The sequence below is a fragment of the Squalius cephalus genome, assembly GCF_949319135.1.
Source record: "Squalius cephalus genome assembly, chromosome: 7".
NCBI lineage: Eukaryota > Metazoa > Chordata > Actinopteri > Cypriniformes > Leuciscidae > Squalius > Squalius cephalus.
The window spans coordinates 37,171,059-37,191,944 of NC_137128.1; the positions used below are offsets into that span (position 1 = coordinate 37,171,059).

The 20,886-nt window shown below is 35.4% G+C and overlaps 1 protein-coding gene across 4 annotated transcripts in view; it reads right to left on the bottom strand.

Annotated features, from left to right (window-relative positions):
- Window positions 1-20,886, bottom strand: part of esyt2a (extended synaptotagmin-like protein 2a) — a 28,037-nt gene that overhangs the window by 4,286 nt on the left and 2,865 nt on the right. Inside the window, exons 2-18 of one of the 4 annotated variants that reach the window (XM_079875322.1) lie at window positions 14,052-14,093; window positions 13,711-13,845; window positions 12,959-13,035; window positions 12,792-12,864; window positions 11,376-11,465; window positions 10,209-10,264; window positions 8,401-8,521; window positions 8,140-8,316; window positions 7,974-8,056; window positions 7,536-7,584; window positions 7,020-7,109; window positions 6,042-6,137; window positions 5,763-5,864; window positions 3,255-3,317; window positions 1,827-1,901; window positions 1,361-1,447; window positions 1,081-1,230 (exon numbers count right to left, since the gene is read on the bottom strand). In XM_079875322.1, the coding sequence (XP_079731448.1) occupies window positions 1,081-1,230; window positions 1,361-1,447; window positions 1,827-1,901; window positions 3,255-3,317; window positions 5,763-5,864; window positions 6,042-6,137; window positions 7,020-7,109; window positions 7,536-7,584; window positions 7,974-8,056; window positions 8,140-8,316; window positions 8,401-8,521; window positions 10,209-10,264; window positions 11,376-11,465; window positions 12,792-12,864; window positions 12,959-13,035; window positions 13,711-13,845; window positions 14,052-14,093 (1,566 nt within the window). The remainder of the gene's footprint in view (window positions 1-1,080; window positions 1,231-1,360; window positions 1,448-1,826; window positions 1,902-3,254; window positions 3,318-5,762; window positions 5,865-6,041; window positions 6,138-7,019; window positions 7,110-7,535; window positions 7,585-7,973; window positions 8,057-8,139; window positions 8,317-8,400; window positions 8,522-10,208; window positions 10,265-11,375; window positions 11,466-12,791; window positions 12,865-12,958; window positions 13,036-13,710; window positions 13,846-14,051; window positions 14,094-20,886) is intronic. The other 3 variants (XM_079875324.1, XM_079875323.1, XM_079875325.1) reach the window with 3 other exon arrangements.

Here is a 20,886-nt window from a genome sequence, read left to right on the forward strand (position 1 = left end):
ATCAATGCTGTGGTCACTTCCAGTTTAGTTTTTATTGTATTTAATGGACATATTCCTAGTTCGTTCCGTCTTAATTTTAGTTTCAATTTAAGGTTTTAGTTGAGGAATATACAGAACGTTGTAAGAGCTATTTACATGTTAAATATGCAAGACCTTTGAAGTGAAGATTTGCAAAAACCTGCTAGGTGAACTTTAAATACATTTTATGTACAATATATTTTAATTCTGAAGAATTACTTTTTACTCCACCCATCAATTAACTCTTTCCCTGCCATTGACGGAAATTTCCGGCTTTCCATGTTTTCACTGTTACATGGTAGAGGGCGCTGTTACGCATCTTCCGAAAGAGTACTGAATCTGCTTTACAAAAGACATGTGAATAAACGTCAGAAACAAGCGACATCATATGTAAGTAGATGCATATGTAAAATAACACGATAACCAACATTAAACAGCATATAAATCAAAACTGTCTAATGTTACTGAATGAAATGTCGACGCAGGACGAGCTATAGGACTGTGCAAGCATTAGGGGTGTTGATGGACTCAATCTACTCCATCTATGTTTTGATCATCATTCTAAATCCGATCTGGATGTAGTTTTTGACAAAACCGAGTTTTTCTCAGCTTATTGCTCAAAATGTTACTTTTTTTTAAAGAAACTTACCAACAATAAAGAGTTGACAAAAAAGAATGCATTAAGCTAGAATAAAACGGTTTTCATTTTTGCTTAAAAGCAGATGGGCTGTTCTTTATTTTGATATATTGCATTGCATGTTCAGATATTCAAACAACAAAATATTATGGGGGCCATTACAATTTTGCGAAAATGCTGGCGGTGACTAGCAATTTATTTATTTTTTAAATGCTGGTGGGGAAAGAGTTAATTATATATTAACATTATATTATATTTAATATTTATATTTATGATCTTTATTTTTTTATTTCAGTTAGAGCTTGAACCATTGTTTTTAGTTTTGTTTCTGTAAGTTTTCCTTTCTATTTCTTTCATACTTTCTATTAAATTATGTTATTTCAAGTGTTCTTGAATATGTGTGCGCGTGCGTGTGTGTGTGTTACCCTAAGTGCCATCTTCATCTTGAGTGTAGCGCCGGGTCCTGAGTTCTTGAGAGGGAATCGCTGACTGATAGTCATCTGATCCTCCTGCAGCAGCTTAGACAGAGGAAAAGAAAGCGTCCCTAGGGAACACTCGTGTTTGTCATCCTTTACCTGCACACACACACACACACACAAACATCAGAATGTGCAAGACACATCTGTCTTGTAAGAATGGAAACTTCCAGATTTGTACACTTCTAGACCTCATAACCCCATGTGTACGTGTCTGTTTGTGCTTTACCTCCACTTCAAGTTCTTGACACTTTGGATTGTGGATCAGGAATGTGAAGGCCTCCTCCCAAACCGGCTCGTTGGTTTTAAATCGTGTCTATAATGACAAGGGAATGTGAAACATTTAACCATTGTGTTTTCACTTTTGTTAATTATTTAAAAGCTCTGATCCTGGAATTATTTTACCATACAAAGTCACAGTAAAATCTGACTTAAGCAACCTTGCAAGCAACACCTTCTACAGCCAAATATTGTTATACAACGACAACTAAACATCTCTCTACTGTTAAATATAATGCCGGTGTATTTATTTATTTATTTATTTATTTATTTATTTATCTCTTTTCATGCAAAGGCACTTCAATGAGCTTCAAACAATTCAAATTTGCACATGTAAGAATAACACAATATGCACCTCTGAAATTAAAGACAGATAAAATAAAGAAGCAATCACTTGTGTGTGTCAGTGTGTTTACCTTGCTCTCAAAGGATTTGTGTCCCACAGTAAACTGGACTAATGGACTGGGCACACTGGTGACCTTTTTACCAGACTGGAGAATATACAAATGTTTATTAACATCCCTTCCACATTCAAACACGTACCAATATACCATATCAAACTTAACCACAGATACTAAAGCAAAGATCAACAAACAAACAATGTGTCATTTCAAATATGTAACAATCCGGAATACATATTTACCTAATAATGACTTGAAATTATGCTCAGTAAACATATCATATTTACTGCTGTCTAGGGAGTCTATATGAACCACACCTGCGGCTTGCTGTCAATTACTATAGACATTGAAGTCGTGAATAAATATTTAATCTATGCGATTATTACATTATTCTGAAAGTATAACCATAACATTTAAACATTACCCTCCGGTTTCACAGACAAGGCTAAGTCCCAGACTAAAATGTTTGAGCTGTTTTAACTGAAAGCAACTTGCACAGACATATTTTAAAAATATGTGAGTGCCATTGTTCAGTCTCAAGATGCACATCAGTAATGTTGTTTTCTAAGGCACATTAATAAAAAGCTACGTAAATGTCCTAATTTTAACTAAGGCCTAATCCTGGCTTAATCTAAACCCTGTCTGTGAAACCAGGCCGACATGTGTTAGCCTGAGACTGATTATAAAATTTAAATAACATTTTTCGTATCAACACTAAAATTCTTTTTTTTGTTGATAATTTAAAAATTATATATATATTTCTGGCTTGTCCAGCGAAAGTATTTGCACATTCTGTTCGTTAAAAAAGGGAGGAATTTAAAATAATGCAACAAGCATTTTTACTGAGCAGTACATGTTAAGCGCTTTAAGAAAAATACAATAAGTTAAATTTTTTTTTTACCTTTTCATGTTTCTTTTTGATTTTATAAACTGCAGGAAGAATCTAAATGATTGATTGTGGCAATCGACAGCATGCCATAGATGTGGTGGATATTGAATTTGGAAATATTTCATTAAAAGGATGAAAATAATCCAAAATTCTCTTTTGAGAATTTTGTAATATTTTCCCTTATGAATGGAATTACTATATTAATATCAAGACTTGTTCTTAAGCATGGTCTTATATGTTGCATTTATGTAAGATCATGTGTGTATACATACGTTTGATTCCTAAATTACTTGAATCAAATGCAATCAACTCAGAACTGTGAAAATGAGACTGGAAAGCTGGCTGAGGTTTACGCGAGTGAAAAAGCCTCGGTGGCATTCAGAGAGCCTGTTACTGTCTGAATTCAGTGCGTTTCAGACGCAGGTCTGCATGCGGTTAATCGAAGCACACGGACAGCACACAGATCATCTTACACACAGTCACCTTGAGAGCTCTTTCTACATCTTTCTTTGTGTGTGTGTGTGTGTAAATTGTGAGAAAACTGGTTGTGTTACCTTTTTTGCTTTATTGACCGTACCCTTCTTCAGACCTGCATTGTTGAATTCTAAAGGATTGCGCTTATTTCCCAAAGCAGAAAAGGACGAGACACACGCGCAAACAAATACAAACACAGGCAGGATTATTAGGAGGATTGCATGCAGATAAATTAATAATTGCACAAAAACACACAGACACATTCATACACAACAAAATGAATGATGGTTACAGTATTAATGCATGGTTAACTTGATGAAAATGAGAAAAGAGGAGGCCTGAGAAACGGTCCTAGCAGAACACAGTTCAGATGTCAAGGACAGTGATGAAGACAGAATGAAAGAGAAATATAGACGAGGCAATCCAAAGAGAATCAGTCCAACCCACACTTCACTGATTATCAACCTGCTACAATTCTAATTGCAGAAACATGCAATACCACGTACAGGATGCCTTAATATACTTGATCGCTCTCACAGTGACAGATGAAGATGATAAAATGAGACATGAGCCATTACAGCGACAATTATACAACAGTTAGTTACGGTCCTCGAATCTGATTGGTCAAGCGAGCTGATGTTTTGTAAAATATCACTGGAGCTTGCTTGCTGCTCAGCGACACACAACAGTTAATTCTGTTTGGAAAAATTGAACAAATTTGTTGTGCAAAGCTAGACAATTTTTTTTTTTTTTGACAATATTTGTCAAATTTGGTCTAAGTTGTTCAATATTACATTTCTTATAGAACTGTTGTATAAAAGCGTTATCATTCTGTTATCTATATCACTGCCACTCTCGTTTGTGTGACATTACTTAATTCCTACGCATTTCAAACAGTGAAGTGTAGAGTAAGAACTGTTTCAGTAACACTTCAAGTGTCTTTGTTACACATTACATGTACTTACTACAGAAATAACAGTAAATTATGCATAATTACAAGCAGCTAATTACACTGTAACAAAGACATCTTAAAATAAAGTGTAACCCGTTTCATTCAACATGCTCCCAAATTTGACACTCTACTACACCTCTACCTTACACACCCCAACACCTACACTACTGTTCAAAAGTTTAGAGTCTGTAAGATCTTTAATGTTTTTGAAAGAAGTCTCTTATCTTCACCAAGGTTAAAAAACAGAAATATTGTGAAATATTATTACAATTTAAAATAACTATTTTCTATTTTAATATATTACAAAATGTAATTTATTCCTGTGATGCAAAGCTGAATTTTAAGCATTATGACTCCAGTCTTTAGTGCCACATGATCCATCAGATCCGAATATGCTGATTTTGTGCTCAAGAAACATTTCTTTATTATTAACAATGTTAAAAATAAAAAGTTATTTTTTAACATTATACATGTCTTTAATGTCCCTTTTGAACAACTCTTTCAAAAATAAAAAATCTTACTGACCCCAAACTTTTGAACTGTAGTGTATGTCAATGTAAAAGCTGTTTTACAGCCCTGCCCCAACCCATATCATTGCTGGAGTAACACAATCCCACTTGTACATCTGTTTATTATGGTTACAAACAAGATCATGATGTAATCACGGAGGCTAGACTCACACAGTGAATGTTCGAGATTCACAAGCAAATTTATTAACAGGTGCGAGTCTCAAATTGTGCCGTAAATACAACAGCAGACAGGAGTGGGTCGAATAATGCCTGTATGGACATGTCACTGAAGTCAATCTTTCTCTAACATAATTAATCCACAAATATTTTGTCTATTTTGAGATTATCAATATTGACCAATCCTCCTGTCAAATGTGGCCTCATCAATTGAAACTAAAACTTTTCTGATTTCAAATCATTTGAAAGTGAATTCTGATCAAATTTACTTAGTAAATCATTTTAATTTCAGCCATTTTGTGCATGCCTCCTTTGTTATCATACGGTATTATCATGTGTGTGTGACTTATTTTTTTGTTGTTGCATTTTTCTAATAATTTTTCATAAATATGTGTATTTATGATAATACAAACAGTGATCGGACAACCTGATTTCTAGATATCGGTCTCATCATTGGTCAATAAAAAAAAATGTATCAGCAATAAGCCCATAACCACATCATAACCTCATTTAGCACTACAAACAGGGCTGATAACCACATTCTGTAGCTGTGTAAACATAGTCAATACGATTTCCCTGAACTGCCTCTGACACTCTACATTCAAATGCCCTCTTTAAAGGCAAAAGTACACCTTTGCACTGGAAAAACAACTGCACACACAAAAATGGCTGCATTAACACCTCTAATACAGAGACTATTTATATCTATGCAAAATGCAGACAGGGGCCTCTCTAAACACTAGCATGCTGACGGGAGGAACCACGACATAAACAAATACAAACAAAGCAGTCCGTAGAGTTCGAACAGCATTACAGGAAGATTTTACATGCAAAAGGGAAGTTGAGATGAAACTATGAAACATTTGTAAATGAAGTAATCAGCTGTTAATGCACCAAATGCAGGTAAGATGCAAGCAGAACAATCTAATGGAAATGCAGCAGTGACTCACAAACATTGTCCTGTAGAGGGCAGAAGTGTTCTCACAGAACACCAGCCCAGCAGAGCGGCGCTCTCTCAGACACCCACTGCCCACGTACCCCTCAAAAACACTCTTCACCCCGAACGACAGGAAACCAGAGCAGGGCAACAGAAAGAAACAGAGGATGAAAGAAGAAAAGGCAAAGTGTAGCAGGAGAAGTAATGCCAGATGAAATAGGGAAGGTGGAGAATTGAGAAATAAGGAAGCAAGAAAGAAAGCAAGTGTGTGTGTGTGTGTGTTAATACTCACTGGCAGATTTTTGGCTGAGTCCAGGAGCACCAGCAGTAATACTGATGACAGTCCATCATTGGCCTGCCCTTTATCTGCTTTAATGCTGCTTAAAACCTGAAAGGCAACACATACAACTTTTATCAGCATTGTGGGGATCTTCCTCTAAAAAAAGACTAAATAATGTCTAATTTTACATGCAATTAGGTGCATCCCTATAACTATATTTACTAAGATTTTAAAGGGATAGTTCACCCAAAAATGAAAATTCTGTCATCATTTACTCACCCTCAAGTTGTTCCCAACCTGTATGAGTTTCTTTGTTCTGCTGAACACAAAGCAAGATATTTGGAAGAATGTTTGTAATCAACAGATCTCGGTCCCCATTGACTTCCATAGTAGGAAAAAAATATACTATGGTAGTCAATGGGGACCGAGATCTGTTTGGTTACAAACATTCTTCCAAATATCTTCCTTTGTGTTCAGCAGAACAAAGAAACTCATACAGGTTTGGAACAACTTGAGGGTGAGTAAACAATGATAGAATTTTCATTTTTGGGTGAACTATCCCTTTAACACTACTGTTTCGGCTACCAAAAATCTTCGGCCGAAATCAGTGACCGAAACAAATGTTTAATTAGCGGTTCTCCGACGGCATGTTCTGACTGTGTTTAGCATCTATTGATAATAATAAGAATTGTTTAAGCACCTAATCAGCATATTATAATGCTTTCTGAAGGATCATGTGACACTGAAGACCGGAATAATAATGCTGAAAACTCAACCATTTTAAATGATATTAAAATTGTTACTTTAAACGTAATAATATTTCACGATATTATGGTTTCTGCTTTATATTTATTGAAAGACTTTCAAAAACATACAAAAAATTCAACCCAACCCAAATTTTTCATTTTGTTATTTGATCGGTTAAGTCTGAATTGTAAACAGAGGTCATATCATATCACTGTGTTGTGTTTATGGGAGGTGTTATGTTACCTCATCGAGTTTATCAGGTGTAGGGAGAAGAGAAAGCCATTCAATCTTCAGGTGAAGCTTCCCTTTAGCGATATCATCAAGTACAAACCACTGCACACAAACACAAGTCAGGGGATTTATTATATTAATAATATAATAGGTTTATTACACAAGTTTAAAACTTTATACTTTATAAAAATCATTTATTCAAGGGATAGCTCACTTAAAAATGTATATTCTGTTACCATTTACTCATCCTATGAACCACATTTATGATACTTTTGTCATATTGTCAGTTCCCTTTCAGTTTCATTATATGGAAAATAGTGGCCAGGACATTCTTCAAAAAATTTACTTTTTGTGCTTCACAGAAGAGAAAGAGAGAAAGTCATATAGGGTTTGGAACATCAAGCTAAGTTACATTTTTTGAGTGAACTACTAATTTAAGCAGTTTTTCTGTACAAACTTTAACTCAGATATTTAAAAACCAAGCTGAACAGATCTAAGACCAAAATGAGACAAAAAAAAAATGTGTACCTCATCTACTATCTGTTCCTTCTGTAGTTCATCTACGTTGAGAGTAAGACTAAAGAATACAGGAGGAGAAACATCAGATTAACACACACACACAATGGGTTTCTATGTTTTATGGGGACTTTCTATAGACATAATGATTTTTATACTCTACAAACTGTATATTCTATCCTCTGACCCAAACATCTAAACCTAACTATCACAGAAAACTTTCTGCATTATTACATTTTCAAAATAACAATTTAGTGTGATTCATAAGCTGTTTTCCTCATGGGGACCAAAAATGTCAAAAAGATTTCTGTTATTTCTATCCTTGTGGGGACAACATGTAGGGAATAGCTGAATCACAGACACACACAGACCCTGAAAATCTTTATGCTGGGATTCTGAAGTATGACTTGTGATTATTTGATGATTGATTAGATCAATCACAGCCATTACCTTCCCAGAAAATCATCCTTATCGGTGTCCTCATCATACAGCTCGATCTCCAAATTCTGTCCTGAGTGTTCGTACACAAATGCCTAAAACACACACATAAACACCTCAGTTAGCAATTCAAAATATGTCAGTGATAGACACACTTGCTCACAAATCCGCCCCTTACCTCATATACTTCATTCCATTTAGGGTTTAACGTCTCTTTGATGACTTTGGATCTGAAGAGCTGATTACCGAGTTGAAGGACCCCATACGGGTCCGACTTTCCTTTTATCATACCACCCAGAAACGTGTCCTTCCCCACCACGTCCTGTGCTTCCAGAAAATGAATCCGCAGAACGCCCTACATCAAACACACACGCATTATATGATAGAAATATTATCTGCACAAATGTATGTGAAGCGTGTATATGTGTGTGCATGTCACCTTTGGCATAGGGAAGCGGAGTCTGGAAATCTGTGCATCATTTGCAAGTGGAATAGTGATTTTGTTTGGCAGCACAAGAAAACTGTATATGATATCCTGAATAATACTGTCACACAGACCACTGTAAGAGAGAGATAATAAATTTAAAAATACATATATAAAAACAAACTAGTCAAATGCGTTAAATTTAGTCTTCCACCCACCCATCAATAAATACATACAGCTTATGAACCATTATTTTCCAAAGATTTTTTGAAGGGCTATTATAGATCAGAAGTTGTATGGACCACTTTTATTATACTTTTTTTTGGTAATTTATTCTTGATAACCGTAGTTAACATCTACTTTTTTTATCACTGTATAGTAAACAGGGAAAAGTTCTGGCTGCTACTGTAAGTAACAACAACTGTGTTCCACCAAAACAACTGGAGTAAACCAGGCAGTGGTTCCAGGGAGCCTCAGTAAACATCCACGAGTGTTGAGGATGACTTAAAACTACTTAAATTAATACATTATTAATAATAAAATGTATGTTAATATTAATGAATATATTAAAATGTTCCAGCTTAATTGAAATGCTAAAGACAATTCATACAATCATGTATATATGTGTATATTAGTGCTGGGCAAAGATTAATCTCGATTAATCGCATCCAAAATAAAAGTTTCTGTTTAAATAATATATGTGTGTGTACTGTGAATAATTATTTTGTATATATAAATACACACACATGCATGTATACATTTAAGAAAACGTGTTATTTATTTATAAAATATTTATATTTATATATAATATAAATTATATATAAATATATATAAAGTATATGCATGCAAATATTTCTTAAATGTATACATGCATGTGTGTGTATTTATACAAAATAATTATATACAGTACACACACATATATTATTTAAACACAAACTTTTATTTTGGATGCAATTAATCGAGATTAATCTTTGCCCAGCACTAATATACATATATATACATACAGTATATGTGTGTGTGTGTGTACGTTAAAGCTCCATAACGCATCCTCCCCCAGCAGTTCTCCATTAGTAGCATTCTCATTTAAGTATTGCCATTTATAGTCACTGAAACCTCTTACGTCCCCAGTATGTTAGGTTGTATGACTCTATCTATAGCATTATTTTTCAATTAATTTGCATTACTTGAACATGTACTTCATTTGAGAGTGATCAAAGAATTCAGATTGATTTCAGCTCTGATGTCTGAGCAGAAGAGAGCATGACATATGACTCTTCTGTAAGGGTGTGTGTGTGTGAGAGAGAGAGAGGGAAAAATATAACAAAAGACAAGATGTCCTTCCCCACGCCTAAACCACACCAGCTCCACCTATAATATGACTATAAAAGGAGAGAGTGTGAGAGAGAGTGTGAGAGAGGGAGAGGGAGAGGGAGAGGGAGAGAGAGAGGGAGAGAGACTCTCTGGAAAAACACATTAAACTCTCCATTTGGACACACACGTTGATGGTAGGGGATCCTAGGGCGGCCTTTAAGATAAACAGATTATTAAAAGACCCCATCATCACCATCACAATTGGGTGTAACCTCTGATGTGGTTTTACAGGAAGAGCAGCATTTCTGAGACTAGAGTAAGCGTGCATAATGTTTGTGTGAGAGCCTGTTATCTGTGTCACCTCAAAATACAAAATAGGTCATGTGACAGCATGTGTGTGTTTCAAAGGGAGGCTGACTGATCCACTTTCCAGTTTCATGAAACTGAAATAATAACATTATGACTACATTATATATAATGCATGTGTGTGATGGCTGACATGTGTCACTCACTTTATTCCAGGAATGTCCAGCATATTTGTAAGACCCGTCCAGTTTATATCCAGAAACTGAGAGAGATAAAGCCACATTTAACATTGTTTAATACATTATGGTTGTAGATGCAAATGCCTGTGTTTGTTTCCTATAAAATATATCCTTTATCTTTCACAGCAGTAACAAGGCCATTGAACTGATATATAATGTTAATATACCAGTAAAAATAAAAAAAAATAAAAATAAAAAAAGGAAAAATGTTTCCAGAATCAAGACTGCTGAAAAAAATTCTTCAATAAAAAATTCTTCAGTAAACAGTTTCAAGCCATGAACCAAACCAAAAAACTTTGTTTTTTAAAGCAAAAAAGTATTTGAAAATAGGAAAAAGGATGTATATGTATTTTATGAAGGATATACATTTTTATATCCAGTCTTCAGTGTCTCACTATCCTTCAGAAATATTTGTAATATGCTGATTTGGTGTATTAATATCTTAGTAGAAAAAATGTTGTTCTGCTTAATATTTTTGTGGAAACCGTGATTCTAGTTACACCATTCAGTTCCAAACAGAGAATTACTGTTAACATTTAGAATCATGAATCTTGATTGCTTTTTTTAAAATACTTTTTTGCTTCAAATTAAATGTTGTAATGTTGGTTTTGTTGATTTGGTCCAAAGATTTAACCCTAACCTGATTGGTTTTTAACTGAAAGTTGGTGGGAACTGGCAGTTAGTGTTGAGGTTGATGCAGAAACCAAAATTTTCTCTTAATGTTTAAGATACTGATATTAAAGATAGAGAAGTAAAGTGTCCAATAGATCAATATTCTGGATCAAGACTTCCAGGAAATGAACAGCTGAGAATGAGATGAACGAGGAATAGATTTAGATATTTCTTAACAGTTTCTGCAGAGCAGGTCAGTGCAGTGTTCTGAGTCTAATAAAAAAAACTTTAGTGGAGTAACAAGGGTGCGGGTTATTATTAAATAACAGGCACATTCTCATCATTCTTTATATTGTATGATCATCTAATGTAGGTAATATGTCAGGTATGCAGCATAAAACGAATCAGATACAAAGACACAATGAAAGCAAGTTCTTCTGCAATGTTTGTCTCTGTGTGTGTATGTGTGTATGTGTGTGTGTGTGTGTGTGTGTGTGTGTGTGTGTGTGTGTGTGTACGTACGGGTTTCTGGAGGAAGAACACAGACAGGGCACCAATCAGAGGCATGTCTCCTAGCAACGGGTCCATGACGACCCTCAACACCCCATTAAGCTACACATACAAACAACAAACAAATAAATGGCGAGCAAAAAAAATGTAGTACTACAAAATATCTTTTTATAATATTTTGCATAATTAATCTGACATTTAAAGGCATAGTATGCAAGTGTCGCCGCTAGAGGTTGCTTATTCAAAACAAAAACAACATTTTTTTATGCTTATATGCCATAGTCGGCCGCTGCAGCTTCTTTCGTTATGTTGTTTATGTCTATTTCAATTAAAGTTACGTTTAACGTTTGCCGGTTCCTGCCTCCTTCTTCCCTAAAATCACATTATTTTATTTCATTCTAATAAAATAGCCACGAGGGCTGAATTACTACTCATACAAGTGAGTTTATTTTACGAATTAAAATTGTGGGGTAACGCAACACTGTTTTACTTGGTCAAAACAATCATACTAAATCCATTTGCTGCTCCGCTTGGTGGCTGCTGGTATGAGACACTTGTTGCACACTGCAATAAGCCAGTTCGATATTAGAATATCATATTAATAAAAGCTGGATAGCTTGTGTTGCTAAATGGCATGTCATTCATTTTAAAATATATTGTATGGTGGAGAAAATGCTTTATTACTGTTACAAATAAAGCTCTTTCTGATTTATGCTATGTTAGCCACTTGACAAAATGGTGTAGTCTGATTTACTTTTTGGGTACAAACATGTTACTTACGGTAAATCAAGAAAACAAGAGATTACAACAATAAGACTAACAAATGTTGAGCTATATAACACAGATTAGTTTTCTAATTCTAATGCATTCAAATGTATAACACTGTGCTAGTGGTTTTTGGATATTTTAAATGAAAAAATCTTACATATTGTGCCTTTAATCACATTTTTTACTAATAAAATATTGGAAAGAGGACAGGGAATCATGGGGGAAAGTGAGAAATGTTGGATTTCAAACTTTCTGGCATGAGCACTACTGCTGAATGTGTTGCAGCATATACATTAACCACTAGGCATTTTAATAAAAAGAATTATCGGAGTGATCCTGCTCAGGTCATTTCCTGATACCACCACCCCTCCTCTCCGTATCGTTTCCTGTAACATCTCCACTATCCTCTCCAGTTAAAGGCAAAAAGCTGATAAATAATTAAAAAACTTATGCTTGCAGATATAAGAAGAGACTACCATTATCTCTAATGCCTGACTCTAATCTACCAGAGAAAAGAAGCTCTTCTGACATGAGGTTCAAATGGCTCATGTGTGGTTGCCCTTATTGTTTTCAGGGTAATGGGGACCTACTCAAATGTAAGCAACTTATGCAAGCACCACACAAACAGGTATGTGTCACACAATTGTGTCTCTGTCTTACCTGTATGCTCTTGATTCCTGCACGGCAGTAGTATTTCTTAATGTCCACATCAATTTCAGTGTTTCCGACAAAACTACACAAAAAACAAACAAACAAAAAAACACATTTCAAGTTTCAAAAATGCCCATTAATGAGTCCCAGTAGTTAACTGTGTCTATGTACTTTACCTGATCTGAAGGTCCATAATAATCTGTCGTTTATCCACATTCTCTGTATAAACTTTCACTCCATCCACCCTGAGAGGCTGCAGACAAACAAAAATGTATTATATTTTAGAGTGTAAGAGTGTAAGAAAAACGTGTGCGTGGGTTTACAAAGCTGTACTACGGGACAAATGTTGAATATGTTAAATATGAAGTTAAATATGGTTAAACCTTCCTTTGTGGATGTCCTTAAAGGTCAAATTTATATATATATATATATATATATATATATATGTATATATATATATATATTTTTTTTTTTATTTATTTTTTTTTATCTTAATCTTTATATTTTTATCTTAATCTTTTTATCTTAATCTTATCTTTATCTTTTTTTTTTTTTTTTGCCAAAGGTTTCATTTAGGGGTAAATTTAGGGTTTAAGTTGATCTGTAGCAATTATAAATAGCTTTATATAACACAACAAAAGTCTTTGGTATGTCCTCAAAGGTAAAAACAGATACAAAAATAAAGTTATTTGTGTTATTTATAATAAATACATCTATTAATACAGTATAGTTAATACATTACACTAATTTAGATATAATTAAACCATCATAATATAATTTAATAATAATATAATGTGCTTTTTTTTTTTTTTATGTTTTTATGGGCATTTTTTCAATGCAAAACGTTTTCTTTCAGGGAAAGGTTTAGGGTTTGAGTTATGGTATGTCCTAATTTAGATAGCTAGGTAAACATGTGCATGTACTGTACCTTGTCCCCCATGTCTATTTTGGAGAAGGTGAAAGTACTAAGGTGCGCATTGGCCCCCTGTACTGCTGGTTCAATGGTCTCTCTGAAGATTTTATCTACAAACTGACAAATATATGGCCACATCTGATGCACAGTCTGTGAAAAGAAAAGAAAGAGAGAGAGAGAGAGAGAGAGAGAGAGAGAGAGAGAGAGAGAGAGAGAGAGAGAGAGAGAGAGAGAGAGAGAGAGAGAGAGAGAGAGAGAGAGGAGTTAATACTCTTGAGGAGACATTTCTGGGTTATCCTAGATGCAGATCTATATTTATGAAACCACCCCACCCCACACACACACACATACAGTACCTTGTTGAGCCACTCCACTCTCTCCACATCTGGAAAATGAACCTGAAACAGAAAACCAATTGAATAATCAGAATGTTTTATTTTATTTGAATGGCAGATTTATACACATTCAGTCTCATTTGTCACAGCACATCATCAGCTAACAGTAGCACACATCACAGCTATTAAAATAGTTATACATATTTTCATTCTTTATTTTTTTTATAATGACACATTGAGTCTTCAACTGTCAAGCGTGTAGGGAAAGATGCATTGGTTCATGAGTTGATAAAAAGAGGGGCTTTTTATACCGGTTTTGCTTGCTACTTGAGGTTTGTCACTCAATGGACTTTAGTGAGGGTAGACAATATTTAATTTGATGCAACTGAATGTAAGGCTGTGAGGGACAGTACAATCTGCTTCAATTAAATACTGCATCAATGAAAATATGTTACCAAAAGATGTTTTAATCTTAGGTTGGCCACATTAGAGAGGAAAGGTATTGTGGAGACGGAAAGAATCAAAACACTGCATCACCACGGCTCACTGCTAGGCCATGGCTCACAACTTGAATGAACTAGTATTATTCTGATTACTCATCATATCCATTACTCATTACAAGGCCACATTATAATAACATGATGTGGCTATTAGACTGGAACATTTTGTTACATTGCTGAAGACTAGCAAATTAAAGTTGCGAACAGAACATGATCTTTCTAAATCTCTGTCTCCCACTCTCACAGAGAGCGATCGATGCAATTAGAAAATCTCTGGATTAGAACAAAAAACAAAAAAATATATACTTTTTCATTAAAATACATCATTTTCATGATGGTCCAGTTGGAGGTTCTTGACCATCTGCGTTCTTCCACAGATGCTGACCTACAGGATGACACTTATGAGCTCCTTTAAAGGATCAGTCATGAGTAATTGGATTTAATCGCTCTAAAGAGTTACTCACTTACTAATTCAGCCAAAGTGGTTCTTCACTAAACCTATTTAAATGAAATACATTTTACATTGGATGAATAGAATGCAACTGATCCCGATCTGAATCATAATCTTACACTGTTCGTTCATTAGCCGGAGGAGGACTGGTCCCCCGACTGAGCCTGGTTTTTTCCAAGGTTTTTTTCTCTGTTCTGTCACCAGATGTTTTGCTTTCTTGCCACTGTTGCCTCTGGCTTGCTTAGTTGGGGGCACTTAATATTCAACAATATTATTGATCTGACTGTACTGCACTGTTGTATGAGAAATTAACTGAGCTGGACAATGACATAATTGTTTTGCAGAACTGCTTTATAGATTAAATGAACTAATTTAATAATTGATGATCTTTACAACAGAACTGAATCAACACTGAACTGACTTTAGCTGAAAAACAGCCGAAATGCATATACATTTTTCCTGTTATCAGACTAAAACTGCTTTGAAACAATCTGTACTGTATAAAGCGCTATTTAAATAAAAATAAAAATAAAATAACATTACTGAACGGTAAAATTATATTTAACGCAATGTTAAACCATTTACAATTTTTCACTATAGCCTAGGCCTTATATGGTAAGGTAACTTATGGTTAACCAATTAACAGGTTTTTACTGTAGTAATTTTTTACAGTGTAGAAAATGAGAACTGCTACAGTTTACTCATTAAAGAGAGTTTTGTTTGTTTCTTTCTTTCTTAATGCCATGTCTGCTTCTATAGCAATTTTAATTAGTGAAATTCAGACATTTTAAAATGGATGATAAAAAACCTTTTAAAAAAACATTTAAGATTGATTGCAATAAAAACTCTAAAACTAAACATGGACTGACTTTGTCACAGCAATTTAAAAGGAAGTTTTGTTCTAATATATAATGCTTTAACAAAAAAAAATTGTTACCAAAATAAATGTTCTTTTAAGTAGTTAAATGCTAATATTTCCATCCCTATTTTGTCGGCAGTTTCTTTGATTTTAATGGTAGTGTTCTAGTTGTCGCATCAAGCTGCTCTCTCGCCGTGTCTCTCTGTCTCTGGCTCTTCATCTTACTTTAATCAACACGGAGAAGAGTAAACTGTGTTAAGGAGAAAGGACCTATATGGAAAGATGTCGCACAAAAGCATGTGAGCGAGAGATATGCCAGGAAAACCAAATGGAAAACCCCTGACTTGTATTGGCTCCATTTCTTTCTCATATTTTCCTGAGGGAGAAAGCCAGTCTATGACTCAAAGCTGTGCTATTTCCTGATTATATGCGCAGAGAGCATAAAACAGCTAAAGTTAGCCTGCTAATTCGCATAGCCTGTCAGACAGCAGTCGACGCTGATCTGATCTGATCTGATATTACTAAGACTGCATCTGTACATCTGTCTCATCTCTGCCGCAAACACACATACCTCTGGCCTTCAAAAGATTTAGAAAATGCTGATAGGGGTCAAAGTATCATTCACAGACACAATGTGAATATGCAGTATATATTTAATATTACTATTTATCTGTCTGTTTTTATAACATCAATCCCTAAACACAGTTAAAATGAGAATTGAAATGAGGCAGAAACTTCCATGCAGTACTTCCAGTTACAATAGTGCAGTTTTGAAAGGACGAGGCAACTAGTCTAAGCATGATTCATGAAGCTGATTCATGAAGACATGTTAACACGCTGACACTGACCAAATGCAGTAATGTGTGTGTGGGGGATTTATGGGCGTGGACGTGAACGTGTGCATCTGTGTAAGATCTGATCTTTTAAGTACTGTCATTTCCCATCCAAGTAAACAACTTTGTCATAAACAATCCTGTTGCCCAGTTCAGAAACAAACGCACTCATTCTGAGTGTAACAGTAGCTATCCACAATAGTAAACTTATAGACAGATTTGACCTCATCTGACCCCTAAATCAGGGGTTTAGCTGCAACCTTGATTAAACTCACTTTCCTATCATTTTCTAGTAAGACATCTGAAGACCTTAATTAGCTTGTTCATGTGTGTTTGCAAAACTCCCATCAGAAGCGAGCATCCCTATGCCCTATTCACAGAGCCCTTGAGTTGCGTACGCTATACGGAGGAATGCGTGTTATGTGTATGTGTGGGTAGTTTGTTTTGTGTGCGTTTCAGATTCCATTGGATCCACAGCCTGCGATTCTTCACCAAGGAAGATGACGCCCCGGTTCACAGTGCCAATCACCTCACGCCACCATTTAAATACCCATATCTCCTCTGTGCCGGCAGCTTTTTGCTCACTTTGCCATTTGCACACTTCCTATTAGCGCAGTTTTGTGGATATTACTGTTATTATATACTGTGTTTGATATTTGACTGAAATGTTCTTTGAGGTTATACGTGTATAGTTGCATACTACTCTGTCTTCTCGAGTCGTCATGTTGTGTTTGAGGCTGGGAAGGGAGCAGACATGCATTATGCACCACATAGGACGTCCTTTTGTATTACACAGAAAACACAAAAATATCACAAAAAACAAAACAACTTGAATTGTTCTTTTTATATGTTAACCTGAACTCTCTGAACCGCTGGCCTAAATTAGTTAACCAGAGGTGTAGATGGTCTTGTGGACTCTATGAAGGACTTACAGCTAGATCTGCTTAATGATTTGGTGAGGTATCACAGGCACGTCTGAGAGGAGTCAGCAGGACCGCTGAACAGGTCAAAGGGCATTTGCCGTTTTAGCTGGGCATGTGCCAGGCAGTCAGCGTCTCAGACTCAATTCAAGAAAATGATTGGACCGTATTATTAGCACATGTCTGACATACAAAAATATGTCAAATATGAGGAAGGAATAGTAGGGATGCACTCAGCTATTGCAAATTTGTCAGCCTTTTTTTTTTTTTTTTTGTCTTGTTCTGTGTCAAATGTACATTTTAGTTATCTTTAGTCAACCTTGTCCTGTTTTGTTTAGTCAAGTTTTAGTCGACTAAATGTCTATAATGAGCATTTTAGTCAAGTTTTAATCAAATGAAAACTTAGTCACATATCATGCTGCATATTTTCTTTTTACATCAATATACCCATATAGTCACAGTTATGACCCTTATTGCCTCGTCTTAGTCACAGAAAAAAGGTTGTCAACGGACATGCATGCATTAGCACGAGCATGCATTAAATATCCAATATCAGATGATTATATCCAATATGGACAGATACTAATGCCAGTTGACAACTAATATATATAAATACATACATATATCATGCACCAGTCATTGAAACCAGTAAGAAACCAGTCATATCATTGAAACCAGTAAGACTTTTAGAAATGGATGGTTAGCAGAATATCCAGGCTTGGAATCATACTGGTTTCAATATGGGGTGAGTCATCAGGGTGAGTAAATGATGACTGGATTTTTAGTAAACAAGCATCTCTGCTGAGAGAGAACGGACAGACTGGTACCCCTCAGCAATTTACAGACAGCGGATGATGAGATGAACGAGGCTGGCGGTGGAGAGATCTGCTGACCTAAATGACTTCTAGTTTATTCATTAAAGAGAAATGACATGAGGAGAGAAAAACACTGTCCACAGTGTTTCCTGAAAGAACAAGATGATGGCTGTGGATGGAAATCAATGTAGACGACGAACAAAAACATTGGAGCTTAGCACTGCATTGAAAAGAGCCATCCATTTTCTGACCACCTAATACAGAAAAAGAACTTGCACCAGTCTCAAACATACAACAAAGTCTCTATAGAGCTCAAAGTGACTTTGATCAGAGTCAGACACAGTAAAGCAAACATACTGTAATAAATGTATCAGTCACACACACACACACACAGACACAATAAAGGCCCTTTCACACTGAGCGTGACGCGATAAAGCCAAGCGAATAAAAGGTGTCTCTTGGATTATTAAACACTGTTTTGCAACAGTCCAATGGAGTCCTTTTTAACCCTTTATTAGATTTTAGAGGCTTGACTTTTTGGTTTCGTAGATTTTCAGCAGGAGGATTTGGCAAAGCTGCCGAGTAGTTGTCGACCAATATATTGCCACATATTAGGCTCTTTTTTTTTTTTTTTAATTATCGGCATTAGCCGGTAATTTTTTTCCCGTTTGGCCGATAATTGTCACAAGTGGGACTTTTATTTTGACAGAGCTGAAAACCCAGTCTTCTAAGAACCCACAATTGTTGTCTTTATTTAACAGTTCTGTCTAATAATATGCTGCGCTATATCCAGTTGGCCGTTATGTCACATTCAATGTGTAATGCATGTAAAATTAGCATTGCCTGGTCTTTATTTGAGAAAACATGATTCCCAGTGCACTCAGACAGGTCTCACAAATTATTATTATTTTTTTTTTTCAAAAAGTATAGCATTACAGATAGATAATATTAAAGTATAGTAGTAGACCTATTACAGAATCAAGATTTTTTTTAAGTTTAAATCATTTTCAACTTATTTATTTCTAATTATGTTAGTGAATACTACGTCAAATAATGTGTCTACTATGTCTAAAATATAGTTTGGCGGGCCAATGTCGATATCAGTCGACCACTACTCAGAAGCAGATTACCGTATTTTCCGGACTATAAGTCGCACTTTTTTTCATAGTTTGGCTGGTCCTGCGACTTATAGTCAGGTGCGACTTATATATCAAAATTAATTCAGACTGAGATGAACCAAGAGAAAACATTACCGTCTACAGCCGCGAGGGGGCGCTCTAGTTGGCGGAGTTGTTCAGAAGCGACACGGATGATGAAGAAAATGATGAGGAATGAGATCGCGGGAGCTTGGTGAACTTTTTTACTGGTAACTTGCTTGTTGGACTCGCTGGCTTATGTTAATTTAGCTTATTCAGCCTCCCAGATATTTGTTCTTTATGCTATTGTGTAGCTGAATAACGTGTGCAGTGCGTGTGCGGTGCATATGCTGTGCAGGAGCAGCACGCGCTAAAGTGCTTTCACATAAGCTGCGTTTGCAGTGCGTAACTGACCTATGTAACTGACCCGCGGCTGTAACCCCAAACACATTGTATTTCAAATCCAGAAGTTATCAGCAAATTTTATTTAAAAAAAAAAGAAAAAGTTTTTTGTCAGCATTGCGATTCTCTTTATACGTATACTCTTTAATAGACGTATTCACGTTTAAACACAATTTAAACAAACTATTATTGAATGCATTACTTCTATATAATTATATATTAAGTTGCTCAAGCAAGTGGTAAAATATTTAACCATGCACTTATATTAAAATCGCATACATTTTAAATTAAAACTTAAAATTGACAAAAACAGCAGACTCATACCCTTTCTTTTGCATAATTTAAATCTTTATACAATAAATCTTGCATGTCACAAATAACTTGTTTTTCCACCTCCACGAATGAGACGAGTGTTGTTCATTATGTCGCCTTGTTGAAGTAAATTGTAGTTTTCCTTGATTTACCAACGCTTTAAGTAAAAAGATGACTGTGAAAAATAGTAGGCTAGTATTTAATTAAATGCATTTATGATGAAATTACTACATTTTCATGTCAATCTGGTCAATCTGTATTCATTTTGACCACAAACCGTGTGCTGTCACTTTAATTCAGCGCGTGCAGCACAGCAAAAATAGACTCGGCGCGGAAACGATCGCTGCACTGCTGTATACACACCGCTCCTGGAACGGATCGACGGACTGCAACCGCGTGCATTGTGAAAGCTCTGACCTGTTAACAAGGGTACGGAAAAATATACGCACTACAAACGGAGTATGTGTGAAACGGGCGTTAATGTGTTACCTTAACATACTGGACACCTATTCAGCCTGTTGTTCTGTGTGCTACTGTGTAGTTGAATAACTTGCCTTTCCTGATTAAATGTCTGTTCTTGGTCTTGGATTTTGTGAAATAAATTTCTAAATAAATGCGACTTATAGTC